The sequence below is a fragment of the Onychostruthus taczanowskii genome, unplaced genomic scaffold (assembly GCF_017590055.1).
Source record: "Onychostruthus taczanowskii isolate IOZ18803 unplaced genomic scaffold, ASM1759005v1 scaffold22, whole genome shotgun sequence".
NCBI classification, from domain to species: domain Eukaryota; kingdom Metazoa; phylum Chordata; class Aves; order Passeriformes; family Passeridae; genus Onychostruthus; species Onychostruthus taczanowskii.
In genome coordinates, this window is record NW_024499462.1 from 3,470,825 (window position 1) to 3,485,609 (window position 14,785).

General features: G+C 50.1%; 1 protein-coding gene across 2 annotated transcripts in view; it reads right to left on the bottom strand.

Moving 5' to 3' along the window:
• ARID5B (AT-rich interaction domain 5B) overlaps positions 1 to 1,997 on the bottom strand; it is a 117,569-nt gene extending 115,572 nt beyond the window's left edge. For both annotated transcript variants that reach the window (XM_041404878.1, XM_041404877.1), the window contains exon 1: positions 1,675 to 1,997. In XM_041404878.1, coding sequence (XP_041260812.1) covers positions 1,675 to 1,965 — 291 coding nt within the window. In that variant the 5' untranslated portion in view covers positions 1,966 to 1,997. The remainder of the gene's footprint in view (positions 1 to 1,674) is intronic.
• Between the last annotated feature and the right edge of the window lie 12,788 nt (positions 1,998 to 14,785).

Here is a 14,785-nt window from a genome sequence, read left to right on the forward strand (position 1 = left end):
ATGTTGCCCTCTCTAGGCCCTGGCTCTCAGTGCCGGTTTCTGTAGGCTCCCTGCCAGAGAAGTATCACTCAGAGCTGTTGCTGTTGCTGCTACTCTGCTAATGAATGACTAACTTAGGCCAGAGGGGAAATGACATCACCGGGGTGTAAAACACAACTGCATTAGGAAACTTTTTACCTGCTTTACATTTGTCATAATTATTCTACACAATACGGCCGGAATTTGCATAATTTCAAGGCGTGCCATTATCTTAATTGAAAATTGTTTTCATATGGTTGAATAATGCAGAATGACATCAGTTAAAGCCGCAATGAAATGCACAAGTATAATCACACGGCTAATTACTAGCGGTGTTTGCATGTAAAAATAAATAAAATCGTGCGTATTATTAGGAAGGTACATGCAGCTGAGAACTCTCGTACCGGAGCAGTGTTTTACTCGTAATGGTAGGATTAATTTTCTCTGATGTTCCTACCACAGTAACATGAGCTGATCATTAAGGCGTATTAAAATGATTTGTGTCCCTTTCCCCACCCCCCTCCCTTCCAAATATCTTTCATTTTACACACACACGAGACACGCAGAGGCACAGTTTTAAATAGTCACCACGGGCAATTTCAGAGCATCCATTGCTCACTGTCATCTCCCTGATTCTTAGGAAAAGGATCCCTTATCTCAGCGGCACGCACAGAAAATTAAAGTGAAGAGGTGGCAGCGAACGAAGGTGGCTCTGAGACGCATTTGGGCTGCGTACGCGTGTGCGCGGGTACACGGCTACGCGGGCACCTACAGCCACGCGTGCCTCCGAAAACAGCCCCTGCGGACAGCCCCCCCTTGGACCCACCCCCCGGCATCTCCAACAGAAGTTCCCCCAAAACATCTCGTCCCCCTCCCGCCTGCTCTCCGGCCCCTCTCGGGGACCCTCGCCATCCCCGCAGCCCCCTGCCTGGGCACCTCACCCGTCCCCCACCCCAGACCACAGACTGAAGCGATGAATTTGAAAAGCAGATAACGGGAGGGCTCGGGGCTGGGGCGGGGCGATGCGGGGCTGCGCGGCCCCATCCCGGGCTGCGCGGCCGCCGGCGGAGGGTGCCGGCGCGCAGCGCGTTTGCGCCGGGAGCGCGGCGGCTCCGAAATACGCCCAGGCATATCTGCAAGTTATTTGAATGTATTATTCCCGTACCTGTCATTTATCACTTTATTCAACACGTCCCTGCCAGCAAGAGAGCGTTTGATCTCCCTCTGCCTCCATTTCGTAATTTCCGCCCTCTTAAACATATCGAATACTTAAAAAAAGCCCCGAACAATATCGAAATCCCCCCAACGTGTTTTATCCCCCCCGCTTTTCCGTGTGTTTTGCTTTCGGGGTTGTTTTCTGGGTTGTTTTTTTTGTTAAGGAAGCAGAAGGACAGGGCGAGCCCCGCACACACTCCGCTGCCCGCCGGGCCGGGGCCGCCCCGCACCCCGACCCCCTCCCTCCTTCCCCCCGCCCGCTCAAGTTCCCGGTCAGCGCGCACCGGTGCGCCCCGACGGCGCGGCCCCTCCGCGCTGCCCCGCCACGCACGGCGGGGAGGGGGACGCGGGTGGGGGGAGCCAGGAGAGGGGGGAGCCGAGCCCGGGCATGCAGGTGGGGACGGGCGCGGGGGAAGGGGGGGCCGGCGCCGCGTTTACCACCTCGCCATGGTCACTGGTCCTGCCCTGGGGGGTGTCCTCGGGGAGAAAATAAAGTTTGGCGCTGGAGAGAAGTTGCCGGCTGGTGCGCTCCTCCCAGAGCAGCTGCAGCTCCGCGATGCAGGCGGGCTCCTCCGCGCGGCACCGCACGAAGAAGAAGTCGCCGAGGGAGAGGACCCGCGCCCGGCCGCCGCCGCGGCGCTGGAAGCGGAACGCCCTGTAGAAGACGTAGGGGCCGTGCGAGCCGCACGGGGCGCCGACCCACTGCGGGGAACAACAACACGGCAGCGGCATCAGCGCCGGCTCCGCGCCGCGCCGCGCCGCGCAGGGGCAGGAGGAGGAAGAGGGCGGCGGGAGGGGAGCGCGGGAGGGAGGGAGGGGGCCCCTGTCCGCGCTCGGCGATTTTTGGGGGGCCGAAAGGGCGGGCGGGCGCGCTGCGGATCTGACAGGACCTGCCCGTATATGTCTAATATAAAGACCATTTCCTGCGGCGCGAGGGGCGCTGCTCGTCCGCGCGCGCCCGGCGGGACCGCCCGCTCCCACCGCCCGATCCCGCTCCCACCCCCGGCAGCCGCGGAGCGCACGGCGGGGGCTGCGCCCCCCTGCCGCCCCCCCGGCGGCAGCGGAGGGCGGGCGGCGCGTCCCTAATTTATTTATCGCTGTTCCCCGGGAAGGGATGGAAAGTGGGTTATCGATTATATAAACACATCAATATTCATGGCGCTGCGCGGAGGGACGCGGCTCGGCCGGAACAGACAGCGCAGGGGGAGGGGGAGTGGGAGCGCGGCGGCGGCGATGGGCGCGCTCTCTCTGCGCCCGCGGACACGGGCGCGCAGCGGCGGTGCCGGGGCTGCCGCCGCGGGGCGCGGGGCGATGGCTCCGCGGGCGCGGAGGGGCGCGGGGCGGGCGGACAGGTGGCTGCGCCCCCCGCGAAGAGGGGCGGCCCCTTACCTGCGCCCCGCCCGCCCCCTGCGGCGGCGCCCCACGTCGGGGAGAGCCGCCGGCTCTGCGCGTCCCGCGCAGCCTCCGCTATCCTGAGGCGGGCGGCTCGGGGCGCCGCCGGGAGCCTCAGCCTGGGGGAGCCCCGGCCGGCACCGGGGGATTCGCACTTGGTCCCGCAGCGGCGCAAGGGCCGCCCCGCAGCGCCCGGCACGGAAAGTTCCCATCGGGGCTCCGGGAGCTGCATCCCCGCAGGTAGATGCTGCTGCGGCGGGCGGGCTGCGCAGCCCCCCGCGCCCGCGGAGCCCCCACCCGCCCACCCCAGGACAGGGACGGGCGGGCCGTTCTGGGGGAGCTCTGTCCTTCTCCCCCTTTTCCCCGGGGTTGAATCACTGCGCGCCAGCACAGCCAACCCCGGCTCCGCGGGGCAGGGCGGGACGGAGCACTACAAAGTGGCTCCGAGGGGAGCATGTCCCCCGCGCTTTCCTCAGCAGTGGCACTTTCTTCCCAATTTTTGTCTCATTCCCCTCCCAAGCCCCTTTCTCAGGCCCTGATCCCAAGGGGAGGGGGGCAAGGGCGGGCACGGGCTCGGAGCCGCCCCGGCGGGGCGCCGTGAAACGGAAACAAATAAATAATTAAATAAGCAAATAAACAAACGAGCAAATAAATAAATAAATAAAAGAGATCGTTAATAATGACGCTAGCGGTGACGTCAGCGCCGCGTGCATCACGACACAGCGCGCGCCGCGGGGGGCAGCAACAAGTGCGGGCGGCGGCGCCGCGGGCGGGGCGCCCCCTGGCGGGGTGCCGCTCCCCGGCCGCGGGGCAGGACAGAGGGACAGCGCTGCCAGACACGGTCGGTGCACAGATCCCGCTGGGACCGAGGGGCCTTCCCCGCTGCAAGCCGTGATGTTCGGTGACGGGAACCCCTACGCGAGGCCCAGGGCTCGCTTGGCCCCGGGTAGGGGGAACGGAGAAGGCACGGGAATTTGGACAAGGTTCGCACCGGTGCCATGAAGGTGAGGGATTCACCTTGACAGCCTTGGCGCCCAAGCCTGGCTGGGATGCTTGGTGATTCTCCAGGGGCGGGCTGATTTTCTGCTGGTTCCTCTGGAGAAATTACCAAGTCCTTACAGTTTGTAAGAGGTTTCACCTTTCCTACCCTTTTGAGATGCCCCGAGTGCCTGTCCGGTCTGTGGCCTCGCAGCTCATACAGTGGTGAGAACGCTGTGAGCACCGGGGGCAGGCTGGGATGCTTGCTGAGGACAGCAGGGCACCAGGAGGTACCGCTGCTTGGGCTTCCACCCAGCACCAGCATGGCTTGGATGGGCAAACCCAGCAGAACAGCTCAAGAGAGCTGCAAATAGCAGCCCTTTTGGTCACTAAAGTCTTGTCACTTTGTGCTTGGCAGCTCAGTCCCCTGGAGGATGTTTGTCAGGGGCTGAACAGGTATGGGAGGTGACGCAAGTGAGACCCACACCTTGACACATCCCTGCAAAACAGGGAGTGCTGCTCCATTTCACCCCCAGTGAATTCCTGGCCAGAATTACATGCATTTCTTCTGCAATTCACCTTTGTTTTCACTGACCTTGGCATGTTTAATCAGGGTTATATTCTCACACAGATAAAACAGTCCTCAATCGATTGTTACAATATTTTGGGCACAAACAGGTTTGTATTTGTTTGTTCGTTTTCTTTATCTCAGGCAGGTAGGGCTGCTCCTTTCCTGCAACATATAATCAAGTAGCAAAGAGAACTTCCCATCTCCATTTGTGCCCAAATCCCTCTGCTTCTACCCCAGTAGCTGGGGCTCAGGCACTGTTGGCAGCCTCTGTGCCAGCCCTGAGCTCCTACCCACTGTATGAAGCATCACTCACAGCTCTGATAGTTGCAGGGTCCCATCCTTCCCACCAGCCACAGTCTTCCTCCAGCATCCCTCCCAGCCATGGCGTTATAACCTCTATGAAGAAGGTGGCGAGGCTGAACAACCAGGTAAGAACATGCTTTGGTCCTCTCAGCAGTGGGATGATTTTCCATCCCTGCAGCGTGCTGGGAGGCAGGGGTTATGCAGGATGGCTCAAGCCATGCACTGAACTCCTGCAGGACCCCACCTAACCTTCAGCTGTAGAGGAGCTAATTGTCCATGGGGCAGGAGAAGGGGACCAGCATGAACAAAAGGAGGGTTCATCCTCTATCCCCATGGTTCCAGCCCCCAGCCCTTGGTGTCACTTCGTCTGGTGCTACTGGCTGGTAGGACCCTCAGCATTCCTGTTTAATGTTGGTAGTATTTGGAATGGGATAGCAACAGAGGCTGTGGCAGTGCAGAAGAGTACATATTCCCAGCAGTGAGGGCATGCATACTCATCATTGCTCTGACATCAGTTTTATAGGAGCCTTCCCCCTCCCCCCAGAAAATTCTTTATACTTTAAAATAATAAATACAAAAAATACAGAGCCTGTTTATAGCAGAAATTGAAATTCCACATATTATCAAAAGTTGGATTTTGTCCTGCAGGCACTGAATAAGTTTCTTCATATGAATATTTTGTAACTTTCTCTGGCCAAAAGAAATGTGCAAAATGTTGTAATTTTTCTGTGCCTTCTTTTGGACATTCCAGGCTTTTGCTTAAGCTTCTCATAAAAGGCTATTTTCAGTGAAGAGGGAACAAAAAAAAAAAAAAAAAGCAGTGTACAGTATACCAAGTCAATAAAGTAATGCAAAACCATAAAACACAGCAACGATAACAACAGAAGATCAGTAGATTACGAAGGAAATAAGATGGGGATCAAACAGAGTAGTAGCTGGAAATGACTGCATAGAAGCCAAAATAAGGCTGCTCCTAATAAACAGCCAAAGTTGAACCAAAAAGCATTTGAAGCGTTAATTTATTGAATAACCTTATTTTCATGCCTTACAATTAAAAATAGTTGTGGTCAGGCATGTTGGGAGACAGGAAGCAATTGGAGTCTTGAAGCCCGGCTCTGTGCTTGGAAGGGAACACAGCCTGATCCACACTGGGATGGGGCTGTGCCTGCACGGGGGGGCAGCCAGCAGTGCTGAGGGGCTCCCGGTCACTGATTCTCTGCTCAGAGCTTTTCCCTGCCAGGCTTTTAAGACACACAGGAGTTTTATGAGGAGCGTTCAGGGTGGGAGATGGAGTCACAGTGGGAGCACGGCTGTGAGGGTGATGCCAGCCCCTGCTCCCAACTCAGCACATGGGATGGGATGCAAAGCCCTGTGAAATTGCCATGAGGCCCCATGTTCACTTCAGCAGGTTTTGGGATCAGTCTCTCACTTTGGGAGCCCTTTAGATCAGATGTACGAATCACCAGCTCAAAGCATTAATAATACCAGCAGTCAGAGCATTTATCTTCCCTTCAAAAGATCCACCAGCCCCAATAAGTGACTAAACCGAGCAGAAAACCCTACGTGAGATCAGCTTTCAGACCCTGGTCTTCAATTCATATGTGCATTTGGAATTATTTTTATTTACCTTGCATTTCTTTTTGTTGCCCTGGCATTGTTTTTAATTCCCCCATAGCACTGCTAGCAGCTCTCTTCGAATGAGCACCCCATTGCCCCAGGGCTCCCAGACCAGGCTGCTTAAAGAAAATAATCATCACTGAGTATCAAGATATTCACCAATAAAATAGTGACTGGTGGGACAGATCACCTGCACATGCAGAAAGGAGAAGGGTGCCCAGATGGTTGCAGAGTATTGAGACCCATAACAAGGGGTGAAGCCATGGGACAGGAAGAACCAGCAGCTGACCAGCCCCCAAAATAGTTGTTTCACTCTCACAGTAACTGAGCTGCAGCGGCTGCTAACTGCTGCCTGCAAAGCTGGTTTCATCTAGTGGCACAGAGTGATGGGTCAGCTAAAACAGAGCCCACACCATTTCTGCCTGATTGGTTGCTAACCAAATACACTTTTCAGATGCTGTTAATTGAGTCTGATGAATTTTGCTCCAGTGGGACCTATTACGGGCAAAAATACAAGTGACATCAGAGCCATAACTCATAAAAATCAAGTCCCTGAATTACATCTGAGAGCAATATGAAAATGCAAGTGGGATTTCAAATGGTATCAAATAACTTTCTGTCATACCTTATTAATACCACAGAGCTAATAGAAACAGCTATATTATCATCCTAATGTCATTATACATATATAATACACATGCGCGCATACACACAAACACTCTGTGTAATTATAACAACATTATTTTGTTCACACGGCCTGAAAAATGTGATTAGATGGTGGCTCTGAAATGGCAATATTCAATCAGGCACGACTCGTGTATTGGCTCAGAGCACAGTCTTCTACTTATGTAAAATTATGTAGTGTTACGTGTGGTGGTAGCGTGGATGGCTGTGGAAGAAAGAGGGAGCTGAGGCCACGGAGATCATTTCATCTCATGTTACAAGGGCTGAATCGTCATTTCAAAGCTGGAATGCTGATACTGTCCAGCAAGCAATCCCTGGCTGTCCTTTACTGTGTGAATCTCTCCAGAAAACATGCTAATTTATCTGCTAAAGATAGCTGCCTTCTCACCAAATCCTGAAAAAAATTTCTCCACTGGAAATGTTCCTAAATGTGACCAAATGATTTCTTTTATAATCATAAAGCTTGGAAGAGGACGTTAGGTAGGACTGGTAGGACTTTATGATTTCTTTTATAATCATAAAGCTTGGAAGAGGACGTTGCCTGGTAGGACTTTAGATGGGCTTCACTTTCCAAACAATGCACAGGAAGTGCACACCAGCCATCCAGCCATTTCACATGCAGCTCCTGTCAAATAATTTGCCCCAACTGTTTTTAGTGGAAAATATACCTATGTGTGTGTGTGTGTATACATATATATATATATATATCCCTGCATGGTGGGGAGAGCTGGGGCTGGAAATATAACCGTAAGAATGCCAGGCCATATTTACCCAAGTCAGTGGTCAAAGCAAGTTGCTATTCTCAGTGTGCCAGATTTAAATCGGTTTAAGTAAACAAACTGACCTCTTTCCACTTCGCAGGTCTGAGCTGTTGCAGGTTTTTTTTTATTATTTTTTTTTCTGAGAAAAATCCTTTTTTAAAAGAAATTTGGTAGGCCCCAGAGGACAGTAAGCAGTTGTCTCAGAGGGAGCAGTCAGTGCTGCTGGGGAGCATGTCAGGGCAAAGTGGGATTTGCACTAGCTAAACTAAAATTTGGCTTTTTTCTGCCCTGCCATCATATGAAAGCAGGGGATTTCACCTCCTTACTGACTTTGACTGCCTTGCTAATGCCTAAGTGCTGATGACAATTCTTAGTCATTTGTTTTGGCATTGAATTTTTCCATTTTCCCCAGTTTGGTTTGTGCAAGGACATTTGATCTCCCAGTCATTGAGATCTTTCTTGCCAGCACTAGAATGAGATGCACTGACACAGAGAAAGCCTTCCTGAGGTCCCCTGACTACCTGCAGGGCTGGAGTGTCCACCACCACAACTTGCTCTTTCCTTTGCATGCAGATTTTTTCCTGGTAAGCACTAGCAGTCTCTTTTGCAGTTATTCCCACGTCTTCATCCTTTACCTGAGCTACAAATCTCACAACAAAGATGAGCCAGTCATCTGGTAGAGTTTAGCAACATTAACCTTTGGCTAAGCTGTCTCTAAGCCCTCACCTAAGCAAGGCAGCTCAGCAGACAACCTGCTGCAGACTGCCCACACTTTGCCCCCTTCCTGGTTTTGCCTGAAAACAGCTTTTGGCATCTGGTGCCAAGTGGCAGTGGAGGGGGAAACAAATCAGAATAGCTCCTGGTACCTCAGCTTTATGCCTGAAGTGTCCTTCTTGTCTCATAGGACAAGTGGCCCAATAAGCATGTGCTCCTGTGTCCCAGGTCCCTCACACAGGGGGATGGACATTTCTGCACCTCCTGCTGAGGCACCATCATCAATAACTACAGGTTATAAACACAAGATGTGTGTGGTAACACTGGAGAGCATGCAGAAATAATTTCTCCTTCTCTCCATCCAGGTACACACATCAAACTAAAACACTAGAAGGGAAATGGAATTAATGTGCAAGTCCAGCTTTGCCAAACACACGGGGTTATCCAGCCGCTCTTTCCAGGGAGCAGGAATTGTTGCCATACCAGAGTCCTCTCCTCCTTTGCAGCTCCTCCTTTTCTTATCCAAGTGAGTGCTGGACACATTTCTGAAGTACAAGAATCTCTGAGGTCTAACCACCACGGACTCAGGCCCCTGGGGATGATAGTCTTGGTGGGGTTTTTTTAAATCCTCTTGGGAAACAGATGCTTTGGCTCATCTTCATTATACCTAGCCTGATTTATTTTAATTGCTCTGCGTATCCGGAATACTACGATTGCATAATCTCATGCACATGCCTTTAAAAGGAAGCCTTGGCTGCAAAGCCAGGAAGGCAATGTTAAATACGGAAAAGGTACTATGCAAAGCCTCATTTATTTTGAAAATCACTGGAAAGAGTTCTACTGAAAATTCACAGCAAAACATATGCCGCATTTGAATAATGACTTTGAGAGGTGCTTTACCTAGCTTAGCAATAAAAAGGGATCTAAAAATTGCAGTCCTTCAAAAAGATCTCACTCCCAAGCCCTGAATTTTGGTAAAACCAGAGGACAGTGTGATCCTTGGTGACAGTCACAGGGAGGCCAGAGCTGGCTGCTGGGCACCATGCCCGGCAGCAGTGCTTCCACCTCTACCAAAACTACCAGAAAACAGCAACCCAAGGGAAAACTCGTTCTGAGCAGAGTCAGTGGCAAGCACAGTCTCAGGACAAGAAGAAAGGAGAAGGCCTGAGGAGATCTGCCCTTCCCAAGTTTAGGAATCCAGAGCTTCATCTCAATAAAACTAAGCAGGAATAACAGGACTGCAGAGAAATACCTGAAGATCATCCACTTGTCTTATCTGATGCAGTGCATAATATGCCAAATATTGTCTGCTTGGGAAGAAAAGGTCTGCAGAAGCCTTATTCCAGTTAGGAAAAAGTAGAATTTCAGGTACTTTACACCTGGACCTAGAATAAGTCTTTATTCCGAAGTTGTGTCCCTACCCTGTCTGTTATTAAGATGCTGCTTTCCTGGAAAGAGATCCATATTGTACCAAAAACTTATTCTTTATCAGTAATTTTAAACTTTATCTCATTGAACAAACTGCCAAATAATATCTGCCATAAATACTGTTCCTGAAGAAGTCAATAGGGTTACTCTGTGAAAGAATGTGACAAAGAACTAAAAAAACCTCCAAACCCTGCCCTTACTGTGGCTTATTGATATGCTTTCCTGTCTTCTAAGGAGTTTTATAGGCTACCTACCCTGCATTAATTATTTAAAAACATGAAACTGAGATTTTATTTTGCAGGAAACACAGTCAATTTGTCCTCACCAGCCTTAGCATCCATAGAGAATTGTAAATGTGCGCTCTGTGCCCCTGGGAACACCCCACAAATCCTTCACAGGGGAGGGAGGAGACCATAATTGTATCTGCTGATTTTGAAGGAGAAATGTGAGCGGTTTTCACTTGGCATTATCTGAGATGTTACCAGATTTGTGTAGATTTGGCAGTACCCATTTGCCATGCCGGACTCCAGAAGTGCAGTCAGTGCTACCATACCTGGCTGGCAGGTGCTCTGAGGGGCAGTGAGCAGGCAGCAGCCCCCCAGTTTACAGGACACACCTTAAAATGCCCACCAATTTACTTTGGGTTTGCAGATGTTAATGAGAGTCACGTCTGGGAGAAGGAGCCTACAGAGACTATCAGGAATATTAATGTTAACACAGGAGTTTATTAGTGCCTGCATGTTGAGAAGTGGGTAAGGAAACCCTCTGGGGTTTGTTGCACTATCAGCAATTATCATGTGAGATTTCTGTTCCTGGTTTTCCTGCTGAGATGGCTTGGGAAAAAAGACTTAAAGACTGGTCTTTGGGCACTGTTTGAGTTTTTAAGTCATGTGGATGTTTCCCCCATTGCCTTCTGCAAACCTCCATTTCTCAAACAAGAGCCAAGGGCTTTCCCTCTCCATCCTTCTCTGGAGATTTACCATTTTTAGCTCAACAAACCCAAGTGCCTTATGCTTGCAAAATTCCGACGTGCATCTGCCACCTCAGAGACTAAAAGTAACCCTTCAGAAGTGGGTCTGCACATCTGTTTCATTCATGTCAAGCCAAGCTACAGCCTTTGCTTCACTCCCTCCTCATGCTCCTGTTTCCACTGGTGGGGAGATGTCCCCAGCATTGGACCATGGTGGAAGCAATGTGGTGCTGTCGCTTATTCAGATGCCAAGAAGTCATCAGCAATTGGTTTCATGAGGAACAAACCATGAAGATGTGAGCGCAGACTCTGGAAACCTGTCCCTGACATGCCAGAAACCATTCCTGTCCCTTCTGCTCTTTCTCTTTTAATGGGGTAATGGCTATAAAACCTTGTGCCTTTTATCTAAGTTGGGATCTGGTGCCATGATCAGCCTTTCTCAATGGTTTACTTTCTTTCAAAGCTTTTATACACTAAATAAGGGGGAAAAGTATACAGGAAAGGAAGAAGCCAATGCTCTGGCTGGCTGATTGCAGTGGAACCTCTCAGCACAATCCAGGGATGCTGCCCGAGTAGACAGCGGTGCCACGGAATTCAGTGGGCTGGTGGCAGGAATGCTCAGTGAGAGGAGTATGCCTGGGAGGAGCTCTGTTCCTCCAGGAAGCTTCATTAAGGCTCCTCTAGCAGGAGGAACAGATAAAGATGAACAGACTTTGCTGATTTTGTCATGAACATGCCCACATCATGTTCCTGCAGAGCTGCAGCATGGGTGGGAAATTTCAGCCATATTTACATTTGAAAACAAATACAGAACAGGCGCTTGCTCCGAGAGCTGCCCAGACTGGGATGAGGCCCTGAGGGCTCCAGCTGCAGCCTGGGCAGGCATGCCCTCTGCCACCTTGCTGGAGGCAGAGCCAAAAGCTCCACCTCATTTTCTCCAGGTGGCACAAGCCAGGCACTGCTTGTGCCACCTGGGAGAACCCCAAACCCCACCAAAGCACCCTTGGCCCAACAGTGCCTTCACTGATGGACCAGTGGTACCCCACTGGCATCCCGCAATAAAGATGTACCAAGAAACCTTCCCAGCTACAGAACATTCCTTGAATGGGTCTTGGTTAAACTCCAGCTGCTCAGTGGGCTTTGAGAAGTACCTCCCAGGTGGCACAAGCCAGGCACTGCTGGTCTAATGCCCAGAGGGTCACCAAACCCCACCAAAGCACCCTTGGCCCAACAGTGCCTTCACTGATGGACCAGTGGTACCCCACTGGCATCCCGCAATAAAGATGTACCAAGAAACCTTCCCAGCTACAGAACATTCCTTGAATGGGTCTTGGTTAAACTCCAGCTGCTCAGTGGGCTTTGAGAAGTACAGCAATACTGCTGGAGGATATCTTGGTTGTTACATTTAATTAAAGATTCTGCTGAAAGTTCTGCTTAAAATCACAATGCTTGCTGCTTAGAAAAGCATTGGTGATTCCCCCAGAGGCCTGGCCAGCATTCCTGCTCCTATTGTACAACATTATTGATTAATCAAAACTAATGCTCACAGCTGTTGCCTGATGGATAATGTCTTTGGTGTTTGCCTGCATATAATTATTTACTACTTTATTGATGTTATTTATTTCTTCATTAAGTATTGTTGGCTGTTTAATTACGTGAAACACAACTGCAAGTGTCGCTGCTAAAAGCCATGGGAAAGGCTGCCCAGAGCTGAAATCTTTCAACCATAAACTCCAAAATAAATCTAAATATAAAAATATTGTAGCCAGCCTTTTGAGTGAAGGCCATCAAACTGCAAACATGTTACATGTCATCTGGGGGCTGATGCCAGAGCACCACGTTCAGATAGATTTGCAATGCTAATTTAAGTGTGCATGGTAAAGGTCTTCACAGACACGTAAATAAGTTTTATTAGCCCTCCAAAAACACACATGAGAAGTGCTTATTTTATTCTTGGTAGCTGAATGTTTGAAATAAATCAAAGTGAAACTCTATTTCCCAAAACTTACAGTCAGGAGCACCTAATGAAGCTCCTTTCAACAACCACTGCTGGCTGAGCTCCGAGGACTTCCCAAGCTGGTGGCTGGCCTGTTCAGTGCCCCAGTGACAAACTGGGAGTCCCTCCAGGCTCTTCCCTCTGCCTTCCAGCTCTCTGCAAGAGACAAGGACTCAAGGGCCCCTGCCCCCTCTCTGCCTCAGCACCCTGCTGCCCTCACCCTCCTCAAAAGCACCAGGCAGAGCTACTGCAGCAGGTCTGTGCCTGTCCTCACTGAGTTAGGGAGCTGACACCTAATCCTTGGATCAACATGGGATGAGAAGGGATGTGCTGAGGTTTACTTAGCTCATGATATAGGACAAATTTTAACAGAACAATTTTCTTTGCAACACTAAGTCATGGGGGCTTGGGGGAAAAATCAGCATCTTAAATTGTATCTGGAAATCAAAAAGCACTAAGGAGAAACTAGGTTTAAGACATGTTGTGGCTCTCAGCAATCTCTAGGTACTTATCATTAAAAAAAACCAGCCAGGTACATGACTACAAATACAGTATTAGAGAACTTGGAAGGATCTTCTCAGCCTGCAAAATAACCAGAGGACCACAAGCTCTGCTGCAGCTCACAAATCATTAACGCACCTATAACAGATCAGAAAGAGCTTCTGTATCTCCTTACTTGTAAAATAAAAATTCCTTCTCTGACATGCTCTCCAAACAGCCCTCATCAGGCCCTTTCCCCAGGGCAGGAGAACAAATTGCTCTGGCAGTCCTTGCCTGGACACCAGTGCATTTTTTATTTGGGAGCTACTGGCCTGAATGTCTCTATGCAGCTCCCTGTAGATCTCCCAGTTACGTCTGAGGCAGTGCATTACCATCATGGAGGACTTAACTCCTGCTTCATGAAAAGTACCTAAGACAACCAGTTGCCAAACCTCTAACTTCCCTGTGGCCCTGTCCTAGGGCACAGCCTCTGCTTTTCCTATGGGAGCCCTGAGGGGGACCAGACTAATGCCTGGCGCCATCAGGTCACCTGTGTGTGCCCTGACGTGTCTCGAGCCCAGAGCATGAGCGTAAGTTGGTCACAGGGCCTGAGTTCTGCCCATGATCTCAACAGATGCTCATCTCTTGTTTTAACTAAAACATGTCAGGGAAAACCTGAGAGAAATAATAAGCAGAGAGGAAGAATAAAAAAAAAAAACAACAAACAATTATGGGTCTAGGGAATTTGGTCTCCATTTCCCTCCTTGTTTCCTCCCCAACCTGCACATTTTCATGCATTTCCTCTCTCTCAGGCCAGTTCTTCCTCCTGTTTTTAAAAATGTCACAATCTTTCCTGTATCCCTTGTGCCCACGTTGTGAGGGTACTGTTGGGCACCTTTCCAGCAGGGATGCACAGAGTAATGGGGAGCACAGCTAGCACTTTCAAAGGAAGCTAAGGAAATCTTTATGGAGAACTTGGTGAGAATTTGGCACTTGGCATCCTTTTGCTCTTTTGAAAGTCCCACCCTACAGGAACAATCTAAACAAATGTATGCCCCAATGCTGATAAATCCCTTTGGAGAGATATCAAAGAAAATCTTGCTGGGTTTGGAGACCTTTGAAGAAAGGGAAATATCCTGCCAACCTGACGCTGAGATCTATCTTGTTCCACCATGTGGTCCAAATCATCAGGGTCCTCCATAGCTCCCCTTCCTCCTTGGGGTGTGGAGAGCAGCACTGCCTTGCCGAAGAAAGGGATTTGCAGGCCAAGAGGACAGCATAATTTGAGAAAAATTCAAATGAAAAATTACTTAACAATGGAACTTGTTACTGTGTCTAAAAATATCTCAGTGAGTCAGATTACTGAAAACAGCAAAGCTAAGGAGCAAACTCCGTAGCCTCTTCTCAGCAGTCAGCTGGCTTCATTCACTAGCTTGGCATCTCTTTCCCCTTATGTTTTTAATATCATGAGTGGGGTTTTTTTAAAGTCGACAATAAGTTAATGTTTAATGGTTTGCCGTGTACAGTTCTGGGTGTTTACATGTTCTGCAACTAGCCAAATTTGTAGAGCAAATTAAAAGTCTGTAAGACCACGATAGGTGAATTACAGGTATCTGTTGCTCAGAAGCTATTGCCTCATTGTGTCCTCCATGCCCCCC